At 30.7% G+C, this 26,079-nt stretch overlaps 1 protein-coding gene across 7 annotated transcripts in view; it reads left to right on the top strand.

The window, feature by feature from the left end:
- The window catches only part of LOC131853636 (furin-like protease 1), a 193,378-nt gene extending 174,114 nt beyond the window's left edge, over nucleotides 1–19,264 (top strand). For 6 of the 7 annotated variants that reach the window (XM_059204632.1, XM_059204640.1, XM_059204625.1 and 3 more), the window contains 7 exons: nucleotides 103–241; nucleotides 1,422–1,645; nucleotides 2,080–2,219; nucleotides 3,388–3,506; nucleotides 6,823–7,004; nucleotides 11,655–11,757; nucleotides 17,782–19,264. In XM_059204632.1, the coding sequence (XP_059060615.1) occupies nucleotides 103–241; nucleotides 1,422–1,645; nucleotides 2,080–2,219; nucleotides 3,388–3,506; nucleotides 6,823–7,004; nucleotides 11,655–11,757; nucleotides 17,782–18,431 (1,557 nt within the window). In that variant the 3' untranslated portion in view covers nucleotides 18,432–19,264. The remainder of the gene's footprint in view (nucleotides 1–102; nucleotides 242–1,421; nucleotides 1,646–2,079; nucleotides 2,220–3,387; nucleotides 3,507–6,822; nucleotides 7,005–11,654; nucleotides 11,758–17,781) is intronic. The other variant, XM_059204649.1, reaches the window with a different exon arrangement.
- The last annotated feature ends 6,815 nt before the right edge of the window (nucleotides 19,265–26,079 follow it).

Genomic DNA, 26,079 nt, shown 5'->3' with positions numbered 1-26,079 from the left:
AAAATATCGTAAAATATTAGTATTACTTTTTAACTAACATCTTAGTAAGGTGCATTGCTAATTTTTTAGAAGGAATCAATACAGTGTCAATTTTTTTACCAGGTAATAACTACGGACTTACGACATTCGTGTACCGCGGGACACACGGGTACTTCGGCGTCTGCACCTCTCGCGGCTGGTATCTGTGCTCTAGCACTACAAGCAAACAGAGACCTAACATGGAGGGACATGCAGCATATTGGTATGTTATATTCTCCTTAGTGACGTCAACTTCATCATCATTCGATGATAGAGGTCTAAATCCTCCACTAAAGTTATTATTCGAATGCCCTAAATTAACAAGTTCTGTCGCAACGCTTCATAATCTACTACATCTTATGATATGATATTAAAAATAATTTGTTATATAATTATAAAAAATAACAAGTATTACCAGATGTAAATTATTACACTAAAGAAATAATTAAATTCTATAATTACTCGTATATTGTTTCTTTAGTGTGATATAGTAATTTACATTCTTATTCACACTTGTTACTTCGTAGTGTATTATAATACAACATTGTGTACTACAGTACAATTTTATGTTGTATTATAATACACTAAGAAGTAACATGCCTATAATTTTCTTTTGGAATATTGAACCTTAGAGATCTTAATTATTCAAACAATTCAAACAATAGTTCTAAAAATACAATGTTTTATAAATAAAGAAGGAATACGATATTTTACTATTGAAATTAATGATATTATTTATTATTAATCTTCAGTACTAGGAAATAGTACTTATAAATATATACTCGCAAAATACACATATAAATAGTGAAATCCTGTGTCATGTCATATATGATACTCCCTAATTATAATCAGATTGTTCAGAACAAATACAAAACATACTTCTGATATTATTACCTATATATTTTGGGATAATAAGAAAAATAAGATAATGGCGGCTAAGTACATACTCGTAAAAAAGGTGAATTTGCGAAGTAAGAAAAGTTTCATTACTTCGTCCTACTATATGTTGTGTTATGAGATTACTTTCATGTCTCTTTAGAACACAAATACATTAGTTATTTGACCATTTATTCTATATTACACTATGAAAAATACAAACTTATATGCCTCCTCAAAATTGTGAAACACCTAACTAATAAAAGATAATATTTTGTATAAGCATCATTGCTTATCCGTAAACATAATATCACAGAATGTATAAACTATTACGCCTATTTGCTGAACCAGTTTAGTACAGTGGATGCTACCAGTCCTTCAATGATTAATTTATACAGGGTGTATTGTTCTGACTGAATACAGGTCTACAAAATTTGTATCGTAAATATTAATTATCTTTAAAGCAGAATGTCAGTATATTACTAAATAATTGCAGGACACCTACTTAAGTCAACTCTCATTTTCAGTGGTTAGAACAGCAAGACCCGAGCGCCTAAGTCTAGGAGGCGAGTGGAGAGTTAATGGAGTTGGTCGGAATGTGTCGCACTCTTTCGGCTATGGTCTACTTGATGCTGCAGGAATGGTCAGACTAGCCAGGACTTGGAGAACTGTCCCACCACAGAGGAGATGCGAATTGGCTGCACCTAGAGTACAGAGAACCGTGCCACCGAGGTCCACAGTTACTTTGCAGGTGAGCTACTTACACATTGCATACTTGATTAAACTGTGTCAATTTAGCCTAATATTGTTGTTAATATCTTATTTTGGTGTATGTATCGTATTTATATTCATATAGATACTCCAATTTTATTTATATGTATTGATTAGTTAATCTTATGTACAAGTCTTACTAAGGTTATCGACTTAATTATGCTTCTATCCATGAAAATGTCAATCGTTAAATTATATATTTACTAGTATTCAACTATTTAATTATGTTATTTTCAATCTAGTTAATGCCTTCTATTGTATGAATTCATGATGGTGACAAAATGCCTTAATAAAGTTGAAATTGATTTGTTTTAGAAAATAGAAATTTTTGGTTTAAAAAATAAACATATAGGTAGTTTATAAAATTCATACTTAGCAATCTGATTTATTTAATATGTAATATTACTGGTACAGCTTGACGTCGCGTCATGTCCCGGCGTCAACTACCTAGAACATGTACAAGCAAGAGTGACACTATCGGCGTCACGTCGTGGAGATCTGCGTATCACGTTGTCTTCGCCAGCGGGCACTAATGTCACCCTACTCGCACCAAGGTAAATAATATATACTATACCATCATGACTGTTGTGTCATCTAGCGAGAGCTTAAATTAATTAAAAAGTAAACCTTATAAATTGCAAAAGCAAAAATTCGGTATTATGATTCTGCAATTTATAAGGTTTACTTTTTAATTAGTTTAAGACTAATTCCCTCGTTAATTTGAAGTACTTTATTTTCCGGAATAAAGTCTTATTATTATGCCCAAGACATAATGAATACAGAAAAAAAAACGTTAACTTTAGAATCTTTTTCTTTTAAAATAAACATTCTAAAGTACCTTAGATTCGTTGTCATTACTGGTCGGTAGGAAATTTATGCAATTACGTAATCATTACGAAAACAAACTAAATAGTTCTAGCAAACCATGATTTCAAAATAAAAGCCTAAAGAATGTAATTACTGTGACTAAATGAAATGTCAGTACATAAAATAATAACTCCTTTTAAAAATAAATAAAGGCCCTGTTCTGTGCTGTGATAAAATGGCAATTTTTTCTCGGTAAACTCTTTAGTGTCTCGAGAAAATAAATATAAATTTTATTAGAACCAGTGTTTCTGAGGCGTCATTCCTTTAGTGGCGGTATTTTAATATCTCACTTAAAATGTCTTGTCTTACGACCGAAAGATTGTTTCAATCTATTATATATATACATACAATAGGAATTTCTTAAAATTATTTTATTTATTTATACAAATTATTGGTTACTGTACATGTTGTACAGTAACATGTACATGCAGTATGCATGTAGTCACTCTACATTATTATAAATTTATTCTAATAAGATAGTCTGTATCCTCATAAAAAGGAAAAATAATAGAGTAAATAAACGTTATCAATGATAATTCAATTCAAATGAAAACTCTTTATTTTTCCCTTCACAGAAAATATGTTACATACTAATTTTAAAAAATCATATTATAACATTGAGCAAAAAAGTTACTTATCGTTAAAAAGCAATGTGACCCAGTCAACCTTAAGATAGAGATCAGTGATTAGATTTACTTCTGGTCGAGGTGTAACAATTATATAATGTGAATTGATGTTAATATAGGTATATATACAAAATACATATTGGTAGATATGTTTATACTAACTCAATTACACAAAAGTTAATTTGTAACACAAACAACTTAAATGTAATTGGAGTTAATTTTCCGGCAGAGCTCACGACTCCTCGCGGTCGGGTTTCACCTCGTGGCCATTTATGTCTGTGCACATGTGGGGCGAGTCGCCTCTGGGCATCTGGCAACTCGAGGTTTCCAACGAAGGACGCTATTTAGGTAAGACCATGTTTACATATAATAAAATAGCATAATCGTGATTAGGCGAAAATTGATAATTTGTATGTATCGGCTGAAGTAATAAAAAATATATTTTACAGAATATGTTATACGCTAGTCAATTTTAGTTAGTTTTACTATCAAAATGATAGATGGTGTTGTATTAAAGCTCTACGTATTTTTTGTCATTTAAATTACTAGCGTTTAGAAATATATACGAGGACGATATCACGACCACCTCTAGTCGATTCGATTCGATTGTCTAGCGGTATAGCACAGCGGTTTACATCCGATGGTCGCGAATTGGATTCTCGGATGATACAAATGTTTGTCTTTATGTGTATGGTTGTTTGTGTTTGGGTATTTTATGTATACACTACATATAGTAGATATATATACTTAAATACAATTTTCTTTGTAAATACATATATTTAGTTGTTGGGTTGGTTGGTTACCATAGTGCAAGCCCTTAGTAATCTGGGATCATATGGCGCTGTGTAAATTTTATTGGTTATTATGTATTTAAATATATCGCAATACTTGAATATTTTTTTTTTTGTTAATACATATATAATATAAATAGAAAGAACCCAGACTGACTAACATATATTTTCAAGAATATAAATGTTATTGCTGTGGTCAGATTGAAGCATGATCTCGGAAAATAAAGAGGGTTTAAATTACTATGCCGTTAGTATATATGTAACACTATTTCTTTCGAATAAATTAAATATTATACTTAAAGTCAGACGCAAATTTAGTAATATATCTATAGTAGGTAGTTCAGATTCCATTTTGTGTTAAATGGAACTACCTTTCAGTAAGTTTAAAGGTTTCATTAAGAAACACTTGCCAAGTTAAAGCTTTATGTGGCTTAGAACTAAGTAACTAAATTATTACTTAGAAAACAAACCTGGTTGGCTTTAGTTGTCATGGGATTTAAAATATATGTACATAGTTATATATTATTAATAGTTTATATTGGGAAAAGTCGATTATTATTTTGATTTCAATAATGTCACATCACACTGTTATCGCAAGTGCTAAAAAGACTACTGTAGCCATGCTTCTACAAGAATAACCGACTATGTCATTTAATAGTTATTTAATATCACATTATAATATAATGTGGTAATAAGTACACACTAGTTATGTAAGACTTTTAGAGCAAATATTCATATATGAATATAAATCAGGGAATGATGTAGGTTGGGCACGCTGCAGTAGAATTGTAGAGAATACATTATTATAATGAATTTATGATATCCGACTTTCATTTTAAAGGCTTTTTTTATAGACGAGGGAGATTGCTATATTTTTGTCTCCCATGAAATACTGTAACATATAGTATTATAGGCAGTGATATAACTATACCATCCAAGACACGCGGCAAATTCAACAGATAGAGCTATTTCTTTGTCTAAAAAAGATTAACATTGTAGTTTTCTAAATTGATCAAACGGAGTTGGAGTGTTATAAAGTGTATTTCAGGCGAAAGATGAGATATGGTGTAAAATTACAACATACTATTGCACAACTTCAGTTCTGAATAGCAAGACACACTGTCCATGTATATAGGTGACATTTATTATTACCGTTAGTATGCTTGCCATTTTAATTACATAAAACTTGTAAATAAACATACACATGTAAGTTTGTGTTTTATCTACAAGTACACAGCTAACATAAATGTATATTTTTTCATCCGTGGACAACTCTCCCTCATGTTTGTACCGTGAGACAACCATAATAGCTAACTTACTAATTTTACTCAGATATGTGTACCTACAACCGTTTAAAAACTCTTTTATATAATGTATAATTCGTAGTACAAATACGTGTCTTAATCTTGTATTGTTTGTAGGGAACTTCCAAGTTATTGACTATGAATACATCTCAATAAGATTCATGATTCATTAGAGTATTACCATTCTGCCAATTAGTCCTTTCATAGATAAATTGCCTCAATCTGTTGAGCTATTGAGCACTGGGGGACCGAGTATATAATACCTCAATACTTGAATTTCGCAGCCTTCCGTTTACTAATTATTATCGAAAATGTTTATGTCATATATAGAATGTAGATGTGGTAGCTAATGGTTAATGGATCCTTAATTGGGTAATGAGGTAATTTAATATAAATTGGATGTGCCCCTCTATAGAATTAAGCATATTATGAAGTAATGTCGTTCGTCTAACTTCTAATATTTCTTAATCTGTTTTTATCTGATAATAAAAAGCGAATAATATAACGAAATTTATTTAAGTATGCAACGAAAAGAGCTATTTATATTGTATTGAATTTCGACACCATAGGTCGGGCAACATTGCAAGATTGGTCTTTAACATTGTACGGAACTAGTACACCGGCTGCTAAAAACGACCCAATACCGTTCCGAAATCCGATTACACGGAACAAGAGTAACGCAACGCGACCCGTAATGGTGCAAGCTGGCCGTAAAAATAAGGGAAAAGCGGTCTCGATTGTGCCTACGTACACTGTCGGATTGGTGAAAAGGAAGAAGAATAAGAATTCCAAAAATCCGAATAGAAATTCGCAGAAATCTAAACAGGGTAGACCCGCGACACGCTCGCCTATCGAGAGTACAACGAGAGTGACAACATCATCGGCCCCGGATTTGAGCCTCAATTTGCGAGGGGACTTAACAGATCCCCTGGCAGATGTCAGGGGGCGAAAGATGTCTAGTCTCTTCGAGCAATACCCGAAAATCCAGCGGATATACCCGGCCCCGCTTCGAGCCAACGGTACTACCAATGCATGTGTTGTATCCGTTGATTCGTTTTGTCGAGAGCGTTTTATTTGGCCGCCTAGTTTGCGCCTGCACGTCAATTACCTTTGTTCCAGAGTCCGCCGTTCTTTGCATGTGTTGTGTTTGCATTGTTAAAATTGTATCTCGTAGTAGCGCAAATTTATTTTGTAGAAAGTGTTTCGTTTTGAATTTAATTTGTTCAGTTGAGTAATTAACATGTAACAGGCAGGGACCATAACTTTATTCCTAATTTTTTTAATTTTGTTAAACCGCTTTATAATCTAGTGACATCACTTATTTATTATAGTTTTTTTTTTGCACAATGCGCTATATAACCTTCATTGTTTCAGTTCTGCAATTACGTTTTTAATACTGAATTGTTATTTTTAATTTGCTTGGCGTAAATATTTCATTCTTGTTTTTATACTTAAAAATTAAATAACTTATATACAATTTACTACACTCTTTGTAAATTCATGTAATAATCCATTACATAATATCTACTACCATTTTAGGGATGTTTTTTAATCACTGCTTTTATTCAGTAGCAGGTCCACTGACACAATGGGAACTCATATTCTACGGAACAGAATCCCCGGCGCAGGAGTTTGATGCATCATCGGAGACCAATTCTATAGGAACTAACGCAGGACCACCGGTCACCGCTTGGAGCAGATCCAACGATATTGATGAAGACATCGCTTTAGTGTGGCACGATTCTCACGTGGTATGTTGATTTTATATTTTATATCCTACTGCTAAGATATGAATGCTTTTTAGTAATTATATATACGAGTAGGGATATATGTCAATTAACTCAATCTATACATGATTAGATAGAATATTGGAAATTTTTCGTACATTCATATTACTTGACTTTTTAGCGCTCAGTTCCCCTCATTAACCACTCATAGTTTATGTTAAGACCCTGAACTAGGACCTAAAACTAGTTTTCACCTAGTTATCAAGAAATGTGAGTAATTTTATTCAAATAGAATGTTAAAAGAAAATATATGTGGTCTTGGTTAGGGGGCTAGGGGAGGATCAGAAATAATACAATTTCTGATATTCCTATCACCCACCTAACGGTACACGTTATATACGTTTCCTAAAAAGCTTTAGACATTCAAACGCGTAGTAGTAAGTTTATCAAATTTCGCTATTGATACTAGGCAACATAAATATCATTTTAAATAAATAAATAAAATTTAAATAGAAATCAGAGATCAACATAAAGGTAGGTATTCATTAGTACAAATGTTTAATTGTCTTAAAATAATGATGTGGTTCATTATGTGCTACAGACGGCCCTCCATGCTTAAGCTGCTTTGAGGCCGAAGAATAGGTCGCCCACGTAAATCTGGATCATAAACAACATGTATATTTACTTTAACAAGAAATCTTCACACTATTTTAAACACTAGCTGTTACCCGCGACATCTTTTATTTTTTTAGGTAATATATAGCCTATATCAGTTCTCTTGATAATATTTACATTTTAAATTAAAAAAAATATTTTTGTTTAATTTAAAAAAGCCGTTTAGTCTTGTAAAGGTTACAAACGAACAACACACTTTTGCATTTATATATTATAAATGCAAAAGTGTGTTGTTCGGTGCCTGCGATTTCGTCTGCATGAAATTTCATACCCTGTTTCGTCACGTTCTAGTTTCTTTTTTAACTTATATATAACTATATAGCCTATACAGTGTTATGGTCCAATCTATCTGAACGATACATTTCGGGAAGATGCTATCAACTGTTTAATAGTAAAAGGAGTAACAAACAGATAACAAACTCTCGCAGTTTTAGTAATAGTATGGACTGTTTTTAACAATGAGCAATCAATCGCGCCGTGATCGCTAATTGCCAATTTATATGTAATCAGCCCTGTGGACGTATTGTACAATGATACCTACCTAGCAGATTGACAAATAGATCGGTAGAGCTCATGCAACCTCATGGGAAATCTGTGGCCGCCGAATTTAATGAGAACGCAGAATAAGGATAAGACAGAAAATAATGAAATTTTCACAAGACTTAATGTTTGAAACATATTTCACATCTTGTGACTGAAAGTCTTGTATAAAAGTATAGGTAGTTGATTTAAGATAACCTCCGTCCTGAGAATTTCATAGAGGTAATATTAAATTTAGAAAGAGATTCTTTTAGGAACATTTTTATAAATAAAACTAGGGGTAAATTGCGTGTTAGCTTCCAAAAATAGTTAAATAAATTTCAATGTAACAATCAGTACCATTTTTGTTATATAAAAGATAAAAAAAATGTGGTCCTAAGTAACTTATACATTATATTCAAAATTATAAAAAAGATGATCACAAAATATAACTTAGTTTCCTGCTAATTCGTTTAATTTACAGTTTCGTACATTGTAATGTATATCTCCCATGGCATTATTGTAGTTCAAAAAATAATCTATGATTGACTGTTAGCCCGTACAGTTTCCAGGCAAAATTAATATTAATGAAAAAATAATTTTAATGAAAATTAATATTCAATGGGAAACCTACAAAATATTTTTCTGTACTATAAATTACGCTAAATATTGTGTTTCTGGAGTTCAATTATTAAAGAATATTGGTAAATATATAAACAAGTTTTCACATAAATTTTATTAAATCATGATACAGTCAGTCAACTAAACCTTATTTATTGTTGTTTAAAGGTTTTTAAAAATGACAATATTATTTTTGACTGCTATACTCATATACATACTAGTTAGAAGCAAACTAAAATTATACCAGCTCAAAACTCTATATTAAGTGGTATGCACATTGCACACCGTGTAGGTATTATTGTTATGATGTCGCTTTGATGTCATCCAGGTAAACTCCTGTCGATATAATCGTCGACCTACGTACATGTATATCGAAGTATACATATATTTATACTATAATGTTCTTATATTGGATTTACAGTTTTAAATATCTGATGGCAAGGAATACTACCAACTCTATGCTAGCTAGAAGTAGTTAAGTACGTCAATAGCGGTAGATTAAAAAATGTAATGACTATTCAAAAGTGCTTCAATGTAAGTTTATTTGAATAAATGGTTTTCTATTCTATTCTAATGATAATAGCTATTATTATCATTCCAATAACCAAAACTCAAAACCAAGATTATATAAAATATCGCCTAAAGGTAATGTCAAAAAACAGTAAATATCATCTAACAACCCTATGTTTAAATAACAGTTCTTTTAATCGGTTACAATCTGACTCTGCCTGACGGATTGTGATAGACAGATACATATCCTTAGATAATGAGGTAAATAATCTTAACAGCACTCAGCTGTGACCACGGATGAATAATAACCGAGATTACCACTCATGACACTCCCGTATTGTGAGGAGAATTCGCCACGACATGATACATATCACCCTTAAGACGACGCGAAACGTTTTATCAAGCGGGTGTCTCAGTACGAGTCTATATAAAAAGGTTTTCATTACTTCAGTGTTCGTTTTTTTGTTACGAAAGTAGGGGATAATACTTTTTACGCATAATATTGTAACTTTCGCAAATATAGGCATCACTCGGCATCACTTCACGCGGAACTCGTTTTGAACGTGGCGTCTTTTGCTCGTATAACCAATTAACTCAAAGTAATAACTACCAAATATATAAAAATGTGGCTTTTCATAATTAAATCATAGATATTCTAATAATTCATATCTAAATCATACAATTTGATAGCCTATTTTTTCCGAGTCGAAAAATGTTATAGAATATTTGACAGTCTCGGTGGTCTAGTGGTTTAGTACACTGCTTTACTATGCGATAGTCGTGGGTTCGATTCCTCGCACGGTACAAACATTTGTATTCATGAGAATGATTGTTTGTATCGGTCTGGGCATTTTCTATGTATAATATATTTAGTTTACAAAAAAAAAATATATCCATGTATTTATATCAGTTGTCTAGTACCCATAACACAAACTGCTTAGCTTGGGACTAGATGACGCTGTGTGAATTGTCCTGAGATATTATTATTATTTTTATTATATATTCCTTCGTAAAAGAGAGAGAAAGAAATTTCGGTAATCCTCTCTTAATATATTATGTACCGATAATAGTCCCAAAATATATCTAATTATGATTTATTTTATTTTACAGCTGACAATTATATAACAATATTGTCTAGTAGAAATGGGTTGTTATTTTTCAATTTACGACTCGTATAGGCAGACAAAGGTTGTCAGATCACATAGTCTGTTATTCAATAATATTACAATGAAAATATTCCAATGTATTTAGATAGGGAAGTAAATGTTTACTTGTTTTTTTATAGAATTATAAACATAGAGAAATCATTAGAGTCTTCTTTCTTTTTGGTTAGGTTAGGTTTAAGGTTTTAAGGATGACTATATGAAAGCAGTAAAGATAGTCATGTTTGATAGAAATGCATATACTCGCGAGAGAGGGGCGAGAGATTAATTTCATTTTTAATTTTTTAACCCAAGATTTTACATGACTTGGATAATTAAAAGAATTAATTTGTCTCTGCATTTTTTTTCTCTTCTTTCGGCTCCGGCGGTTATCTCTGGATTTGAAAATAATAAAAAATGCAAAGCGATGAGAGAAACTATATCTAAAGCATTAAAATAACTGTTCAGGTATCCCCATTTACTTCAGAATACTCATCAAAGGCTAATAATATGTATAATTAAGTACTGTAATATTTATATTAAGACTTTACACTTTGTACAATTTTATCACGTAATAATGCGAATTATGATATTCCGATTAGATCCATCGATTCCGTTGAAACAGGACACCACTCATTAGGATGTGGTATGATAAAGAAATCGTAATTGTAACTAAGCAATTTTGTATTTTATTCATTCAGTGTATTGTATTTAGCTACATATCTCGTTATTCGTCATTAATAAATTATATATTTCTTGTTCTTCAGTTTCCTGTTTAGATACAAACTTCGTAGATTTAACATGTAACGAGTATCTAATACATAGATTAAATATGTGAAATATAAAATAGAAATCTAATTAACAATTTAATATATACTTGTATACGTTTTGTTAGCTTTAGTAAATTTTATTTATAAAGTCTTCTCCACAGGTGTCTTATCTATCTTTACCGCCAAGTAGCTTGCTTTACAAACTGAGTTTTGTGTTTGAGAGGCGATATACACTGAAAGAGATAGTAAAATTACAAGTTAGGCAAATGGGCATAGTATCTAAGTCTTCAAGAATGACTGTGCTTGATTCGTCACAATTAATATTTGTGATATTCGTATATATGTAGGCAATTACCATGTTCTATCAAATAAACTATTCCATCACTTAATTAGCTATTCTAATTACATAGAGAAATAATAAATATATTATAATTTAGGGTCCTGATGACAATACACCGGTGCCGGACGCCGTTTCCGGTCAAAAACACGCGAGCAGCGGCTGCGCGTCATACTCTACACCACCGCTGCATCGCTGCCTAGGTTTGTGCCTATTCCTCATCCTATTACTATCCCCCAGCATAAAATTCCCCTTTATAACTCAGCAAACCCGAGTCTTGTGCACAGAGAGAAAAGATTCTCAACATGCACAGGGCTCCAGCAATGTGTCCTGTGAAATTAAGCGCGACTGTGTACTAACTGCTAGTCTAAGTTTAGAGGTAAGAGGGCAAGATGTTAGACCACCTCGAGCGCCGTGCTTACATCGGATCGCAAAGGCGGTGCCCTAGTACCTACGACAATTCTAGTTATATCAAATTGTCAAAATTGTAAAAATAATGTTTACATGGATGTATGTTCAACGTTGTGTGTTTTCGGAGAGTGCAGTGTTTCTAATTTCTGAACAGGTTTAAACGTTTCTTTTTCACAGATATTGAATTAAATAGATAACTTCCGTTTATAAAACAAAAGATACAGCATAATAATATTGTACTATTTTCCATTAGTTATAATATACACCATAATTATTACTATCATAAGCATCATTTTACTGGTATATATTATATTCGAATAACTTTTTATGAGAGTAGTCTAAATCAGAGCGTTCCAAATTTATTTAAATTATCAATTTAATCCAATATCTGTGATGTGGTCATTTTTATTAATCTTTGTTCAGTTTTTAAACATTGTATTCAGTTAGTATACCAACCCGTTTGGATTTCTTTGTAGGTACCTAAATATATTAAAATCATTTAAATTATCATGAGGCATTATATATTATTATTGTCATTACGTACGAATGGAATGCATGATATTAATACATTACAGTGTAAAATATAACAATGTATAGTATTTGGATATTTAAACAATTTTGATATGAATGATATCGTTTACAAGAATTATGTTTTGTACTGGCCGGACTTGCGGCATGTGATTTTAGTTAAATATACCATGTTAAGAATAAGTACAAGCTGTTATTCTATATAATTTTACTTCATGGTTGCTATATTATTATGATATTTATATTAATTATTAGATAACATATATACTGATAAATCTCATAGCGATCTTATTTGAATATTTTTAATCGAATATTTTCCTAAATGTTTATATTTATTTCAACGCATTTTTGTCAATCAATATTTTCATTAGCAATGAAATGCATGCAGCTACTCAAAAAAATAGTTCAAAAGGACTTCGAAGTCTATTTTAAGCCATACTGTAAGACTTAATAAGTTGAATGATATTGAACACATAAGTGATTTTTTTTAATAAATTTATTAATTATAATATTGCTCGGTATTAGTTATGGTAGCTATGTCGAATATGTTGTTTTATATAGGTATATACTTTTTGTGAGCTACATACAACCAAAGGCTATTTGAACATAAAGTCTATTAATTTATTATCTTTTTAGAAACTCATATTTAGATGTAAATACCTATTGTATGGATTATTTCTAAAGACATACTGAAACATTTTTTTTTATACATTGTACGTTTAGTTTGAATACAAAATTGTATATGAAAATATTTTAGTATTTGCTGTGCATTAAATTCAGTGAATCTCTCGGTAACCTGTTTATTAATCGTTGTTTTATAAAATAATAATAAGTTTGCATATTCAAAACCAATCCAAGAACATTAAGATCGATTTTATTATCTATATCTATTTATATATAATAAATAAGTAACTTGTTAAATACAACAGTGCGTTGGCAAAAAATAATATCGAAGAGCTAGTGACCAAGTGCAATTAAATACTAAATTAATGTATATTTACGGTTTGAAGATAATAACGTCCATTTTGATCGAGTAATTGCAAATGTTAAATACGTACATACGGGTAGCTTGATGTCAGCATTGGTATTAGAAAGTAAAGTAATGCATTATATAAAGAGTGTAAAAAGGTGATTACCGGATTTAATTATGTATGTATAACAAAATATTAAAAGTATAAATTTCCGTCAAATAAAGCCCAGAAAATTACATGTACTTAATAGACTATATTCTAGTCAAAAGATTCACCTATTCACAATAAAAACATCAATATGTTGTTTGTTTCGCTGAACTTTTGACTTTTATAAGAGCTTTATGTATAAGTATATAATTAAAATTTTACTTTACATATTTTTTTATTGCAAACAATTAATGAGTTGGTATAGATTTTTAACATTAACTATATTTTAAATGCACAATGATACCAAAATATGTAAAAGCATTTAAGGGTATAATAACATATGTCGTTAAGTTATTAATTTATTTATTTTATTCCATGTATACAGACATAGATAGGACAATTATTTTAATTGTGAATTATGATTCTCATATTGATTTATGATGTAGTGGGCGTTCTGGCTATGTAATACAAATTAGATATTATTTGAAACATTTTTATAGTTTATTATGATATAAATTAAAGAAAGTAATAATTGCATAAAATTATTACGAAAACACATATCTGTTACAATAAGTTTCAAAATTATATTAATTTGTTAATTGTAGTTAGTTATTCAGAGACTTTTATATAAATAATAATAATAAGGAAATCTCGATTTGTTCTCATTCTATGTTTTCTAGCATTCAAGTGCAGAAAAAACTCAGTGATCAGTCAGCTCTAAGCAAGTAGCTTAGAGCTGGCAGTATAATTTAAACGATCTTGACAGTTCTATTTAAAAATATACGTAAATTAAATACATTTTAAGTTATTCTATAATATATTATGTATAAAAATAAACGAAAGTGACAAGATTTTAATACAGTTAGTATTAAAATTACAGAAAGAAAAGTTCCTTGTAATTTTAGTTTTTTCTAATAGAGGCTATTTATAACCTAAGTTGGAACTCAACTCACTGCTAAAGACTAGTGCCTATTTATAAAATTATACAGCTCCGGATTATAACAACGCATTTCATGAATAATTAATAAATATATTTAATGTTCATATATTTGAAATATACAAAAGATTCCTTTAAATTGAAATATTTATGTACGCTCCCATTTACTTACATATCCTAATACCTGAAACATCTGGCATAATGTTTGTAATATCCCAGACAAATATAATACCTACTGGTAATACGATATCTATTATTTGACAGCGTAATTAGGTAAATGTTGATGTTTAATTTATATATCATTAGTACTTTCACTATTTATATATGTAGGTATACATGATTTATATTCTTATAACATTTTTGTTGTACGAATACTTTCAGTTTTATATATAAAAAAAGGGTATGAAGATGTAAGCAAAAAAATATTTCTATTCTTTTTAAATAAGTTTCAGAAACCTCATTTTACTTTGATGAAACTTAAAAAATTCACACTTTATTTGATTTCAAAAAAGTTTTACATAATGTAGTGCAAGTTAGATTGAATGATGTAGGGGAGCAAGTATAATAATACAGAGAATATTGCAATGTTGTGATAGACGTGCCGTCTATAACATCACAAAATATTCAGTGTGGCGGGCATTAAAATAGCATATATTTTCCACATTTACTTCTAGCAAACATACAATTGAATAGACTACTATTTGCAATACGAAATTAAATCTAATATTTCCTAGACGACCTGGTGCCCGTATAACAATTATGTTTGTAAACCGTTAGAATAAAAGTAATAAAATGTTAATTTAATGAAAATCGCAGCAAAATAGCAAATCGGTTAAGCTTTTTCTGAGATTGGCGGACAGACAAATAGATAGAAATTCTGAAAATCATTGTTTTGAGTACTATGTATGTAGAAGTCTTCCAATAATAGTTTTCATCATACATCTTCCATATACAGATAATTCTGATACATTTTTATTATGTGTACAGTTGTTGTTACTGGCACTGAATGCTAACAATATAAAAAAATATTATTTTTATAAAAGTCTCTGTTTTTAAGTGTTTGTATAAACGAACTGTCTTCTAACTTACTAGTTATGAGGTTGTTAGGAAGCAATTCGCTTATTCGCATTCAGTTACGCCGATCTCACACTAGGTGGATGCGTCATTGATGTGCAATTGGATTGATGTGTCAAAGAGTGAAGGAACTACACCCATGTGACATCGGCGTTCCTGTCAGTTGTCAGATAGTACCGAAGGCTTTCGAACCGTCTGTTAAACATGAATAATGAAGATTCGGTAGATTATAGCAGCATGACTGTTGTACGCGTGACAGCTTTCAAATATTTTAAAATTAACGGATGCATAGAAAAATTTGATTAGAAAATTATATTCCAATTATAAATTTGAAATAAACTTATTATTCTAAAGTAATAAAGCAGTTATTGTGTTCTTATTTGTATATGTTTATAGAAACAGGATATTAAGCATTTTTATTGTTAATTATTATTTTAAACCAAATTAATGTCACGGTATTAGGGTTAAAGGAATCGCCTGTAGATGTGATAGTGTGTACGGTTATTGTAATAAAGAAATGCGTGTTGAATGTTCTATGCTATGGGATATATTCGGCAATAAGAATAAAATTGTATAGAAGACTGTTGACCGTGACAATGATGAGATTCAAACTGACTGTTGTCAAACTAGTCATGCTGTTATGATTGGGACGTGTAAAAGAGTCTACAGACGATGCGATTTAGCACACGATCAGTAAAGCCAATTGGAACCATCACTGCTAACTGACGTTCTATACATCAGGCGGGTTAATGTAGAGATCGCTCGACCAATTGACTTACTGGTAGGGTGTCAAATGGTGCCGTCAATAGACACTTTGAACCTAGATATATTCGACGTAAAATGTAGATATTAAAACAATTGCGTATTGTGGTTGTGATGATAGCAGAGATTGCCAATCCATCTAGAATAAACTACATATAAATATTTAATGTATATAATAAGTATGTATCGGTATAAGTATTTGGAAACTTGTACAAATTTGCTCAGAAACATGTAAATGAAAACGACTGAACGATCGTGATTTCTCATCGATTGATAGTTAACCTAAGTAATTGTATACTAATTAGGCAGCTTGGTATAACTTTCTAACTTGCATTTTGCATGTTCAAATTCGTAACTATTAATTTATAGTATAACCTTAGTACAGCAGGTTCCTCATAGCACGACTAGATACAACTCGACATTTAAGGAAGTCATATTGTCAGCGTCCGACTATAATTGTATTATTCTGCATAACTTGTCAAGATTTAAGGGATCATTGAAGCGCTTTTGAGCCTAATTGCGTTGTATCGGTATGAGCTAGGAGAAAACTAAAACGAATCTTAACTATCTTTCGATGCTATAGAAATCTATCATTTTTATAACATTTTGGTTGTATAAATGTAAAATTGTTCACCTACATTGGCATTAATTAGCAATCAATCAAATCGTATTGTAAATGTTTATGCATAATTTGTATATATGGAACCTGGTGTGACGGAAAATAATAATAAAAACAATCTTTTATTACAAAATTTATACAGATTTTTATTTTCATTGTATTATAATGTAATTATGAGTCTTGTCTCTGATATCAAACTATCGTTTTATAAACGTAGCAGTTAGTCGCAACTCGATTTGATATTGTTATTTTGTTTGTTTACACATGATTGTATTTCACTAGAGTAATTTAGTTTTTAGCTCTCATTGTTGCATGTTTGCTTAGCTTTTTACAGGCTTCCTCTAATGTTTATTTATTTGCTATTCACGCTTCACCACCTTTATAATTTAGTTCACACTTCTTGCACGAATAACTTCAATTAACTTTCATTAATTATCTTTTTAACGTAAAAATACACATAAACCCTCTCTGATTTCATTTAATTTTGAGCACGTTTTTCGTTTGTGCATGTCCTGTACTTATTGTTATATTTGTATTAGTTCACAAACAAAATTATTTGAGATCAGTGACAAGATTCTACGATCCTCCCCCGTAATTTCCTTTTCTTATACTTACTTCGAAATTTTCATAATGTACCTACATCGTGCGAGGCGTATCTGCATCATTTGGTCTGCTGGCAAGAGATCGTAAGCTGCATGGACTCAAAAAGGTGCTGGGTGGTGGCGGAGTTTCTCTTTGTTTATGTAATTAAACATCTTTGTTCTCTTTCTTTCACTAGAATGCGCGAAGGGTTTGCACTTGTACGACGGGCGGTGTTACAAGCATTGTCCGGCCGGTACATATGCCAGCGAAGTTCTAACTGAACGAAGCTCAAGAAGACGCAATCTTACTTACTTTTTTGAGGGCTCCACTGGTGCCAGTGTCATGAAACGTCAGGGCACTAACGCTCCAAAGCCAACTGCATTCGAGGCTTTAGATATGGAACCTGTGGCTAGTCCAGATACGTTTCCTTCAGTTTGTCTTCCGTGTCATTACACCTGCGCCACTTGTTCTGGTCCTCATGAGAATCAATGTACATCGTGCTCCGAAGACGCTCAAATTTACAACTTAACTGACGTTGAACTGAAGGTTTACTGCTATCCTAATACGATTGTACCACAGCTGTACAGTGCTAACTGGCACTATAGGCTGAATATTACTCTTTCCATTGTTCTTTTTATTATTAGTTTTATTTCTTTATACTTTTTAATTGCTTGTATTCTAAGAAAATACGGTTGTGGTTCTCACTACAATTCAAATATTAATGTAGCGTACGATAGACTATCAAATGACGATAAAAATCAAAGCGCTTTAGAAATTGAGGATGAGATTAAAAAAGCTCTTCACGAGTATACTGAAAGTGAATCAGAAGACGATTTGAATTTATAGCGATACTCGCAATTTGCTAGTTTTCGTCGTGAATATTACGAAATAGTCGATCAACATTATGTTAGCGATTAATAACGTTTATGAACACAAAATGCAGGGCCTAACATCGTGATATTATAGAATCGATTGTCACAATTCTAATAGATTTCGTTTGATAGTTATTTACTGTTGTAAGAAAAAGGAGTAGAAAAATGACTGCAAAATATTTTCGTACAAAACTCTCTTTTAGTTGATTTATTAGATTAGCACTCAATAATCCAAAGAGCTATTTTGTTTCAAATTCTAAGATATGTATAACCTAACAATCATAATGACTAATTTCCTTCGATATCTTGATAAAGTTATTTTGATTTATGCAAATCTTATATTTTTGAGGTTCTAATTATAAATTGATCTCCTTATTTCTTACAACTCTTTTTCAGAATGACATTCCATATGTATAGGTTTTAGATAAATAGGTTAATTTAGACTTTCTGGTAAGTATCAAGAATTGATAATTTTAAGAAAAAGATGGATGAGATGATGGATGAATTAACATGAAGACATTATAAATAATGCTTAATAATATAATTTACAGAGTTGCTCAATGTAAATCATTAATATGATTATTATTAACCAATTTATAACAAGAAAAGTAAGTAGTTGTAATAATATGATAAAGGATTTGAATGTAACATAACTTTGATCAGTACGTTAATAAATATATAAGGCTGTTACTTCTTTAAGCAGAGGGTCATTTGTTATGGAAGATGATGTAATTTATATGTCGCCAAGACGCTCTAGCATGAACAATAAATTCCTCCGTGATCTTAGTACATTCTTAATAAGGTAGATACTATTTCTCTGTTTACCTAAATTTTATCTCATTTTCATCCAAAGATATTTAAGTCATAATTGCAAAGAATACAATGACTAAGCTTTCAGCGGAGTAATATTAATTGATGGAAATTTATTTTTTTCTAAATGCGTAACTCTGGATTAGGTAATCTTAAAGAAATATATTATTAGGATGAATGATGAGAACACTCAGCTGTTTAATAACTTTTCAATATTCGAAGATTCCCGAGTGCCTTTATAATTACTTAATGATGCTACAATAATATGATTGAGAAATTTTCCATCTGACAACATTCCGTTTGGTGTGAAATTAAGAACGGTCTCGCCCTGGCTTGGTAAGATATACGGCTTTAGATCATCCCTGCAGATTGACTGGACTGCTGTTAAATATAAATTTTATCAATTTAATAATGGATATAATTAAAGAACATTTAAAATTACATTACATGTTCGAAAATATATTTCTTAGGCCATATAGGCAAAGTCAAAATTTTACTCTTCTAAAATAATTTCAACATATGTTTATGAATTTACATATTTTATATTCATATATATATGTAATTATGAGTATGAATAAATGAAAAATAGGTATAAATATTACGTAAGTACCTACATTGACTCAAGTTGCCATTAATTCGTTGTAAGTATATTCAACACAGATTGTATGATGTAAATATTTGTATGTAAATAAATGAGTTCCTATTTTGAATCAGTTTTTTATTCAAATGGTTATGTGCTTATTATAGAGGTATGTATCCACATACCTCACACATCCGTGTGTAATAATTTATTTATTATATTATAAATAAATTTGGGCTCTCTTTATCTTGGGTAACTCATGGGTTAAATCAGCACGTTGGTTCGATTTTTGAGTGATAGATTGATTTCTTGATTGATTCAATAAAATATATAACAACATAGCATATGCCAAATTAATGTCTTCAGTTTCTATTCACACATACTTAATTAGAAATCAAACAATCTTGTTTATCAACTCCCTCCATATTTTTAGTGTAATTGTGGATTAGTCTTGCCTGATTTACGGCCACTTTAGACTTTTCTGTCTTAAAATATCTATTAGTTTTCACAAAAGGCTCAATAGTATCGAAATTAGTCAAAAGACATATTACACTGTTGATCATGTTTGCGCGCCAAATAGTAAACACATGTTCCCATTGTCATATTTATAGTACAGTTCATTTTGAAAATATATAACATGTTTCCATAATTTTTTTGTTTCTGATTTTAGTTATTACATGTTTAGTAAAGGTAATAAAGTTATTTTTATGTACTTTAAACTAAGTATTTTTTTTCGTTATACAATATGTAAAATAAAAAACTAAAGTGATCAAATGTAACCAAAATTGATCAACTTTAAAAATATGTATTAAAATGACGTAAATATATTTTACTACCAAAAAAAAATATTTTAATAGAAAAAACGTTTAGAAATACGAATTTCATTAGTACCTATAGTATAAATGCATAGATTTTTGAAAAAAAAATATCAAAGGTAGTGTCCTAAAAATAGGACATTGGGGTTAAAAGAACAACACGTTTATTGCTCGTTCCTCTATTGATGAGACTGCTTTCTTAGTAATTGGTATAGTTTTAAAAAATAAGTGCTACCTTCTATTATATATAATGGAAATAAAAATAACTTTATTGAATTGAGTTAGATACTTAGTTAAAATATTCTATAATACAATTTCACTGTTTCATTCTATTTCCTGTGTCTATAGGTGTAAATCCCTACATTAAATAAATAAAAATTCTTGGCACAAGGTTATTAGGTACATATTACATCATTCATTTCTGAATAGAATTTAAAATATATTTCGAGGAACAAATGAGTAATTATATCTTATTCTCAGGTAAAGCAATATTTATGTTAATATAATATATTACACTCTAACGCAATTATTAAGCTGAATCTATTGAAATAAATGCGTTCGCGTGGAGCGATCAATAAAGCTAATGTATTGGGAAACGAAAGCCCTTCTTATGGGCATAAAGTTACTAGAAAGGCCATCAGTTCAGTCATTGAATACTACTTGATACTAACTTTAAAAAGGAATAGGTTCTCAATTATACTGTATGTTTTGTGTATATCTAACATTACATTACATTTTGTTTTACTTCTAATTCTTAACTACTTTTATATTAGTCTTATATGTCGTTAACAAATTGTAGTTAAGTTTGATTATGAATGACAACGGATCCCCAATATTTCTCCCTAAAAAAACACAATATATATTTTCAATTTACCGCACCTGGTGAGGCTGTTAGTAAGTAGGTATATATGTTAATATGTTCTTCTATAATAATTACTGAAGATTTGCTCGTACTAACAAATAATTTTTTGTACAGTACCCTGTTAGCTTATCTACATGACAGTTTGAAAATATCGTGTTAAATTTTCGCCATGGTGGATTCAGTTGCGGCGGTATCACCATCGTTAATAATAAACATCATGATATAGATGATGTTTATTATTTTCATTAATACCTACCGCTGACTACTGAGGTCATCGAATTTTAGACATTATTTCTTAGGTCATTTTTGGTTATCTTTTATATTTTTTTATTTCTTATTCACATTTTAGACATTAGTTAAGATTTAAGTTAATAAGGTAAAAATAATACACCTGAACAATTCACACAGCATCTAGTTCCAACCTAAGCAGAGCTTGTCTTCTGGGTCCTAAACAACTGGTAGAATTACTTAAATATATTTTTTACTGTAAATATATAGAAAATACTCAGGCCAATGCAAATAATCGTACTCATGATTACAAATGTTTGCGAGTTACTGTCCGTTCTAGAATCGTGTTTTAGCAAAGTTCCCCCGGTCCCCCATATTAATGTCACCTTCGAAACTCGGGATTCCTCTCAAAAATACCAATAATTACGAGGGGGAGAAAATATTTACTTTCTTGCTCCCCTAACGTATTCACTGTACAGTGTACAAAAAAAATATGTATGTAACTATAGTTAATGTACCAACTTATTGAAAGCAACAATACCTAAGTTATATATACCTATAAGACCAATCAAATATAGTTTTAAATTGATAATATCGTAGTATGAATACTATACCAAATGTCTCCTCCTCTTCCTTAATACGCCTCATCCTTAGCCCTGGGGAGGGGTGAGCGCGTAGACGGATGGACCATTCTTTAATCATTTATTATAAAAAAAGTCTATGTATACCTACTTACTGCATAATTAGTGTAGTCTATAATGACGTAATAATATTGACCTATAAATATTTCTATGTTTCTTTACGTGGAATATTGTAGACAAAACTTAAAATCGTTCTATATAATTTACCGGGAATAGAATAAAAAAATATCTAAAATTATTTCCTAGTATATTTTCCTATTTTCTTTTGTAGTCATTTGAATTATTTTAGTAATATTAGATATATTGTTTTTGTAAGATGAGGAAATGGAATAATTGATAAAATGTTAATTAAAGAATGTTTTTTTAAATATTACAGACCTTTATCAAATTAAATCACAATATCTTTATTCATATACCTATTCATGGCCGTAACCCGAACAAACCAGTTCCTACAAACAGTACCCATTTACGAGTATGACTGATGAGTTAGACATCATTGCTCTCAACCATATTTGAGGGAGCACCTTTGCAAACTTATGTCTATATGTGTATATAGTCGATAAAACCATGAGCATTATACAGGAAACACACACATTACGTGTTAACCTCATAGTTTGTCATTCCAAACTCATAAAATGTAATAGGTGAGTACCAGTAGTAACGTAGGTACATAGTAATTTTACTACCATAATTTATTACCTTTCAGACTAGAAAACATGTTGCAAGAAAGATGCTGACGCAGCTCGCCTCAGTTCAAAGTATTTTACCTAATATTTAGCAGATATCTGGGCTGAATGATTTCAATTATACCATGGAATCAGTACTTAGCCTACTTCAATAAATATTGGTATCTAGTCTCGATAACGTATGAAACTTTAAAATATTTGGAATTGTCCATAACATCACACGGCTAGGTAGTTAAATGTTTACATATGACATATGACTGTGTGTATAATTACCTGCAGTAATTATGTATTCAGTGTTATCAGTTGTAATGCGTCAAGTAACTGCATAACATGCGATAAATGAACACGCGCAACCTATGCGGGCGGCATAGTACACATAGGGAACATGTTAGTGCATGCATACTACTATCTCTTTTTTTGGGACTGGAATGGCAAACACAGATCCACCTAATGGTATGAAGCAACCGTCGCCTATACATACACAGAACTAGCTGCTCGTCCCGGTTTCGCACGAGTGTACATGTATTATTTATTATAAATAACGTATTTATTTGGATAAGGATTAACATCATGTTTATAAATAGAGCTTCGCAAATATTTATTGTTTTAGAAGAAATTTAATTACCAAAAAAAAGTTATAATGAGTTAACTTTAAAAGATAGATAGATTTATCAAAATTATTTGGAAAACTTTATTATGAAAACCGATGTAAGTTGTTACATCGGTTATACTAAAAAAAGGAGTTGACAATGTATGGACGATGTTTTTGCCACCCTGGTAGCTTAAAAAAAAATAAAAATTCAATACTTAAAAGATTTTTCGCCTATACCTTAGATAGATGTAAAAAATCACACAAATATTGAAACGTGGACTTTTTTAGGACTACTAAATGGGAACAATTCTGTCATACATATTTTATGCGTAACTTTAGCAGCAGAAGTACTCAAACTGAATAAGTTTGCCACATTTTTCATTGCTACTCCGCTCCTATTGGTCGTAGCGTAATGTTATAACCTATAGCACTCGGAGACAATTTCCAACAGTTAAAGATTTTTTAAAATCGGATGAGGACAACCGTAAGTAACCGTAAAGTACGAACATCACGTTATTTTGTAATGTCGGCGTTTTGTACTCCTAAGGCGTAATTTCACTGCCATATCTCATCCTTCAAATCAAAACACAGCGTATAAAGTAAACTGTGTAGTGGTTGAAATAGGTGACAGAAGTACCCACTCAGACTACTTTCACTTTAAGGTGCATAATTTTCCCGAGGTAGATTTAATAATCTTCCTCGGTAAAATTATGCTCCTTGTATTTCTGTAGCCGCATGACCGCTGGAACACGACGGTATGTATTCCAAATAAAAGAGTTATATGCCGGTCAACAATTTGTTTTCCCTAAAAACGATTTCGTTGGCGGTTCATTTGAATATAACAAATAAACCGTCACACACTCGTTAATGTATTGGGTGTTAAATAAATTTAATTTAATAGTACTAAAACTCATTTCCAATTCATTAGTTATTGGTAATAGACTCCGGATGCTTTAAATTCTCTAATGTCCCTCATGCTCTATAACACGTGACCTAATTCCTAGCTTATCTACCTACTACCTCACCACACACCAGGTCCCTTGTATATTTCAGTTTAAACAGTTTCAGAAAAGGATTGCATTTTTTGTGTAGGTATATTCTTTATACAAAATAAGCCATATATCTATTTGTTCGTCAAATTCAAAGATTATTTTGAGAATCAATAAGAATATTGCTAAGTCAGCTTTGTATCTAAATTAAAAATAAACAATTAAGACATGAATTCTACAGTCATGCATATATATAAGACTGTGTTTATTTTACTTTACATATATATATATATATATATATATATATATATCAATAGTATTGTTACCTACTGTACTAACTAAATTAGGAGAAAATACATTTGCAACTTTAGCTATCTGGATTGCTAGTTTAAAAAGGAACTTCTAAAAGTTATTGAATAGAAATAACAATGTAAGTCTTGTACATTGTTATTTATATTCAATAATTTTAAGTAATATTTAATTTGAAGTAATATTCTGATTATTTTGAAATATAGCAATTAGTTGTAAGTTTAAATTGTACTAGGATGTACATGTATACACATAAACCTTCCGCTTGAATCACTCTATCTATTAAAACCGATCCAAATTCAAGATCCGTGTTGTGTAGTTTTAAAGATTTATAGCATACATAGGGATGGACAGACAGCGACAGCGAATTTTATACTATGTAATGATAATGATTAATAAAATAAATACTTAAATAAACTTAGAATAAGGTACTTATAAATACAAAATAATTCAAGATTAAATACGGGGTATCTAATTTAACAGGGAAAGCATTTATGTTTTTAAGAAAGGTCACGTTAAATTGTAAAAATGAAAATGTTGAATTAAATTTAGAAACAAAATTTCGAACGGCTGACGTTGCTTAATACCGTTGAGATTTTATAAATTTGCAATGAAAACCTTTTTATATAATGCGCCGCCTAATCCAAAGATCCGATACTGAGCGCAGCGTATTTCTATCACACACAAGAGAGCATATCTGTCATTCATAAATCACTTTTTCGCCTTATGTACGATTTAACAGATCATAAAAGATATCTGTCCACGTACCAACGAGGTTGAGATATAAAACAACTCGTATAAGCCTATCTTGAAGTCTTTTATCGACTGAAGGTTTTTATAACCCGCTTGGCTGGTCAACCGGGAGAATGCCCACCGATCTAATCTTCCGTTATCACGATATGTATGTGCAGATAAAGTTCGAAAGTTATTTTATAAGTTGGAAGGAAGGCTTGGACGGGATTCCTGTATTTTCATTGTATATTTTTTCAAGATCCTAACACAACGATAAAAAAAAATACATCCTATTCATGATTGCAACATCTTTAGATATTTACATATATGCAATGTAAAATATTATTTCAAAACCCATAAAAACTCAAATGTGAACGT

The sequence above is a fragment of the Achroia grisella genome, unplaced genomic scaffold (genome assembly GCF_030625045.1).
Source record: "Achroia grisella isolate CSIRO2021 unplaced genomic scaffold, CSIRO_AGI_Agris_v1 utg1186, whole genome shotgun sequence".
Classification (NCBI taxonomy): Eukaryota; Metazoa; Arthropoda; class Insecta; order Lepidoptera; family Pyralidae; genus Achroia; species Achroia grisella.
The sequence above is the reverse complement of the archived record's forward strand: the minus strand, read 5'-3'. Positions and strand labels throughout refer to the sequence as shown.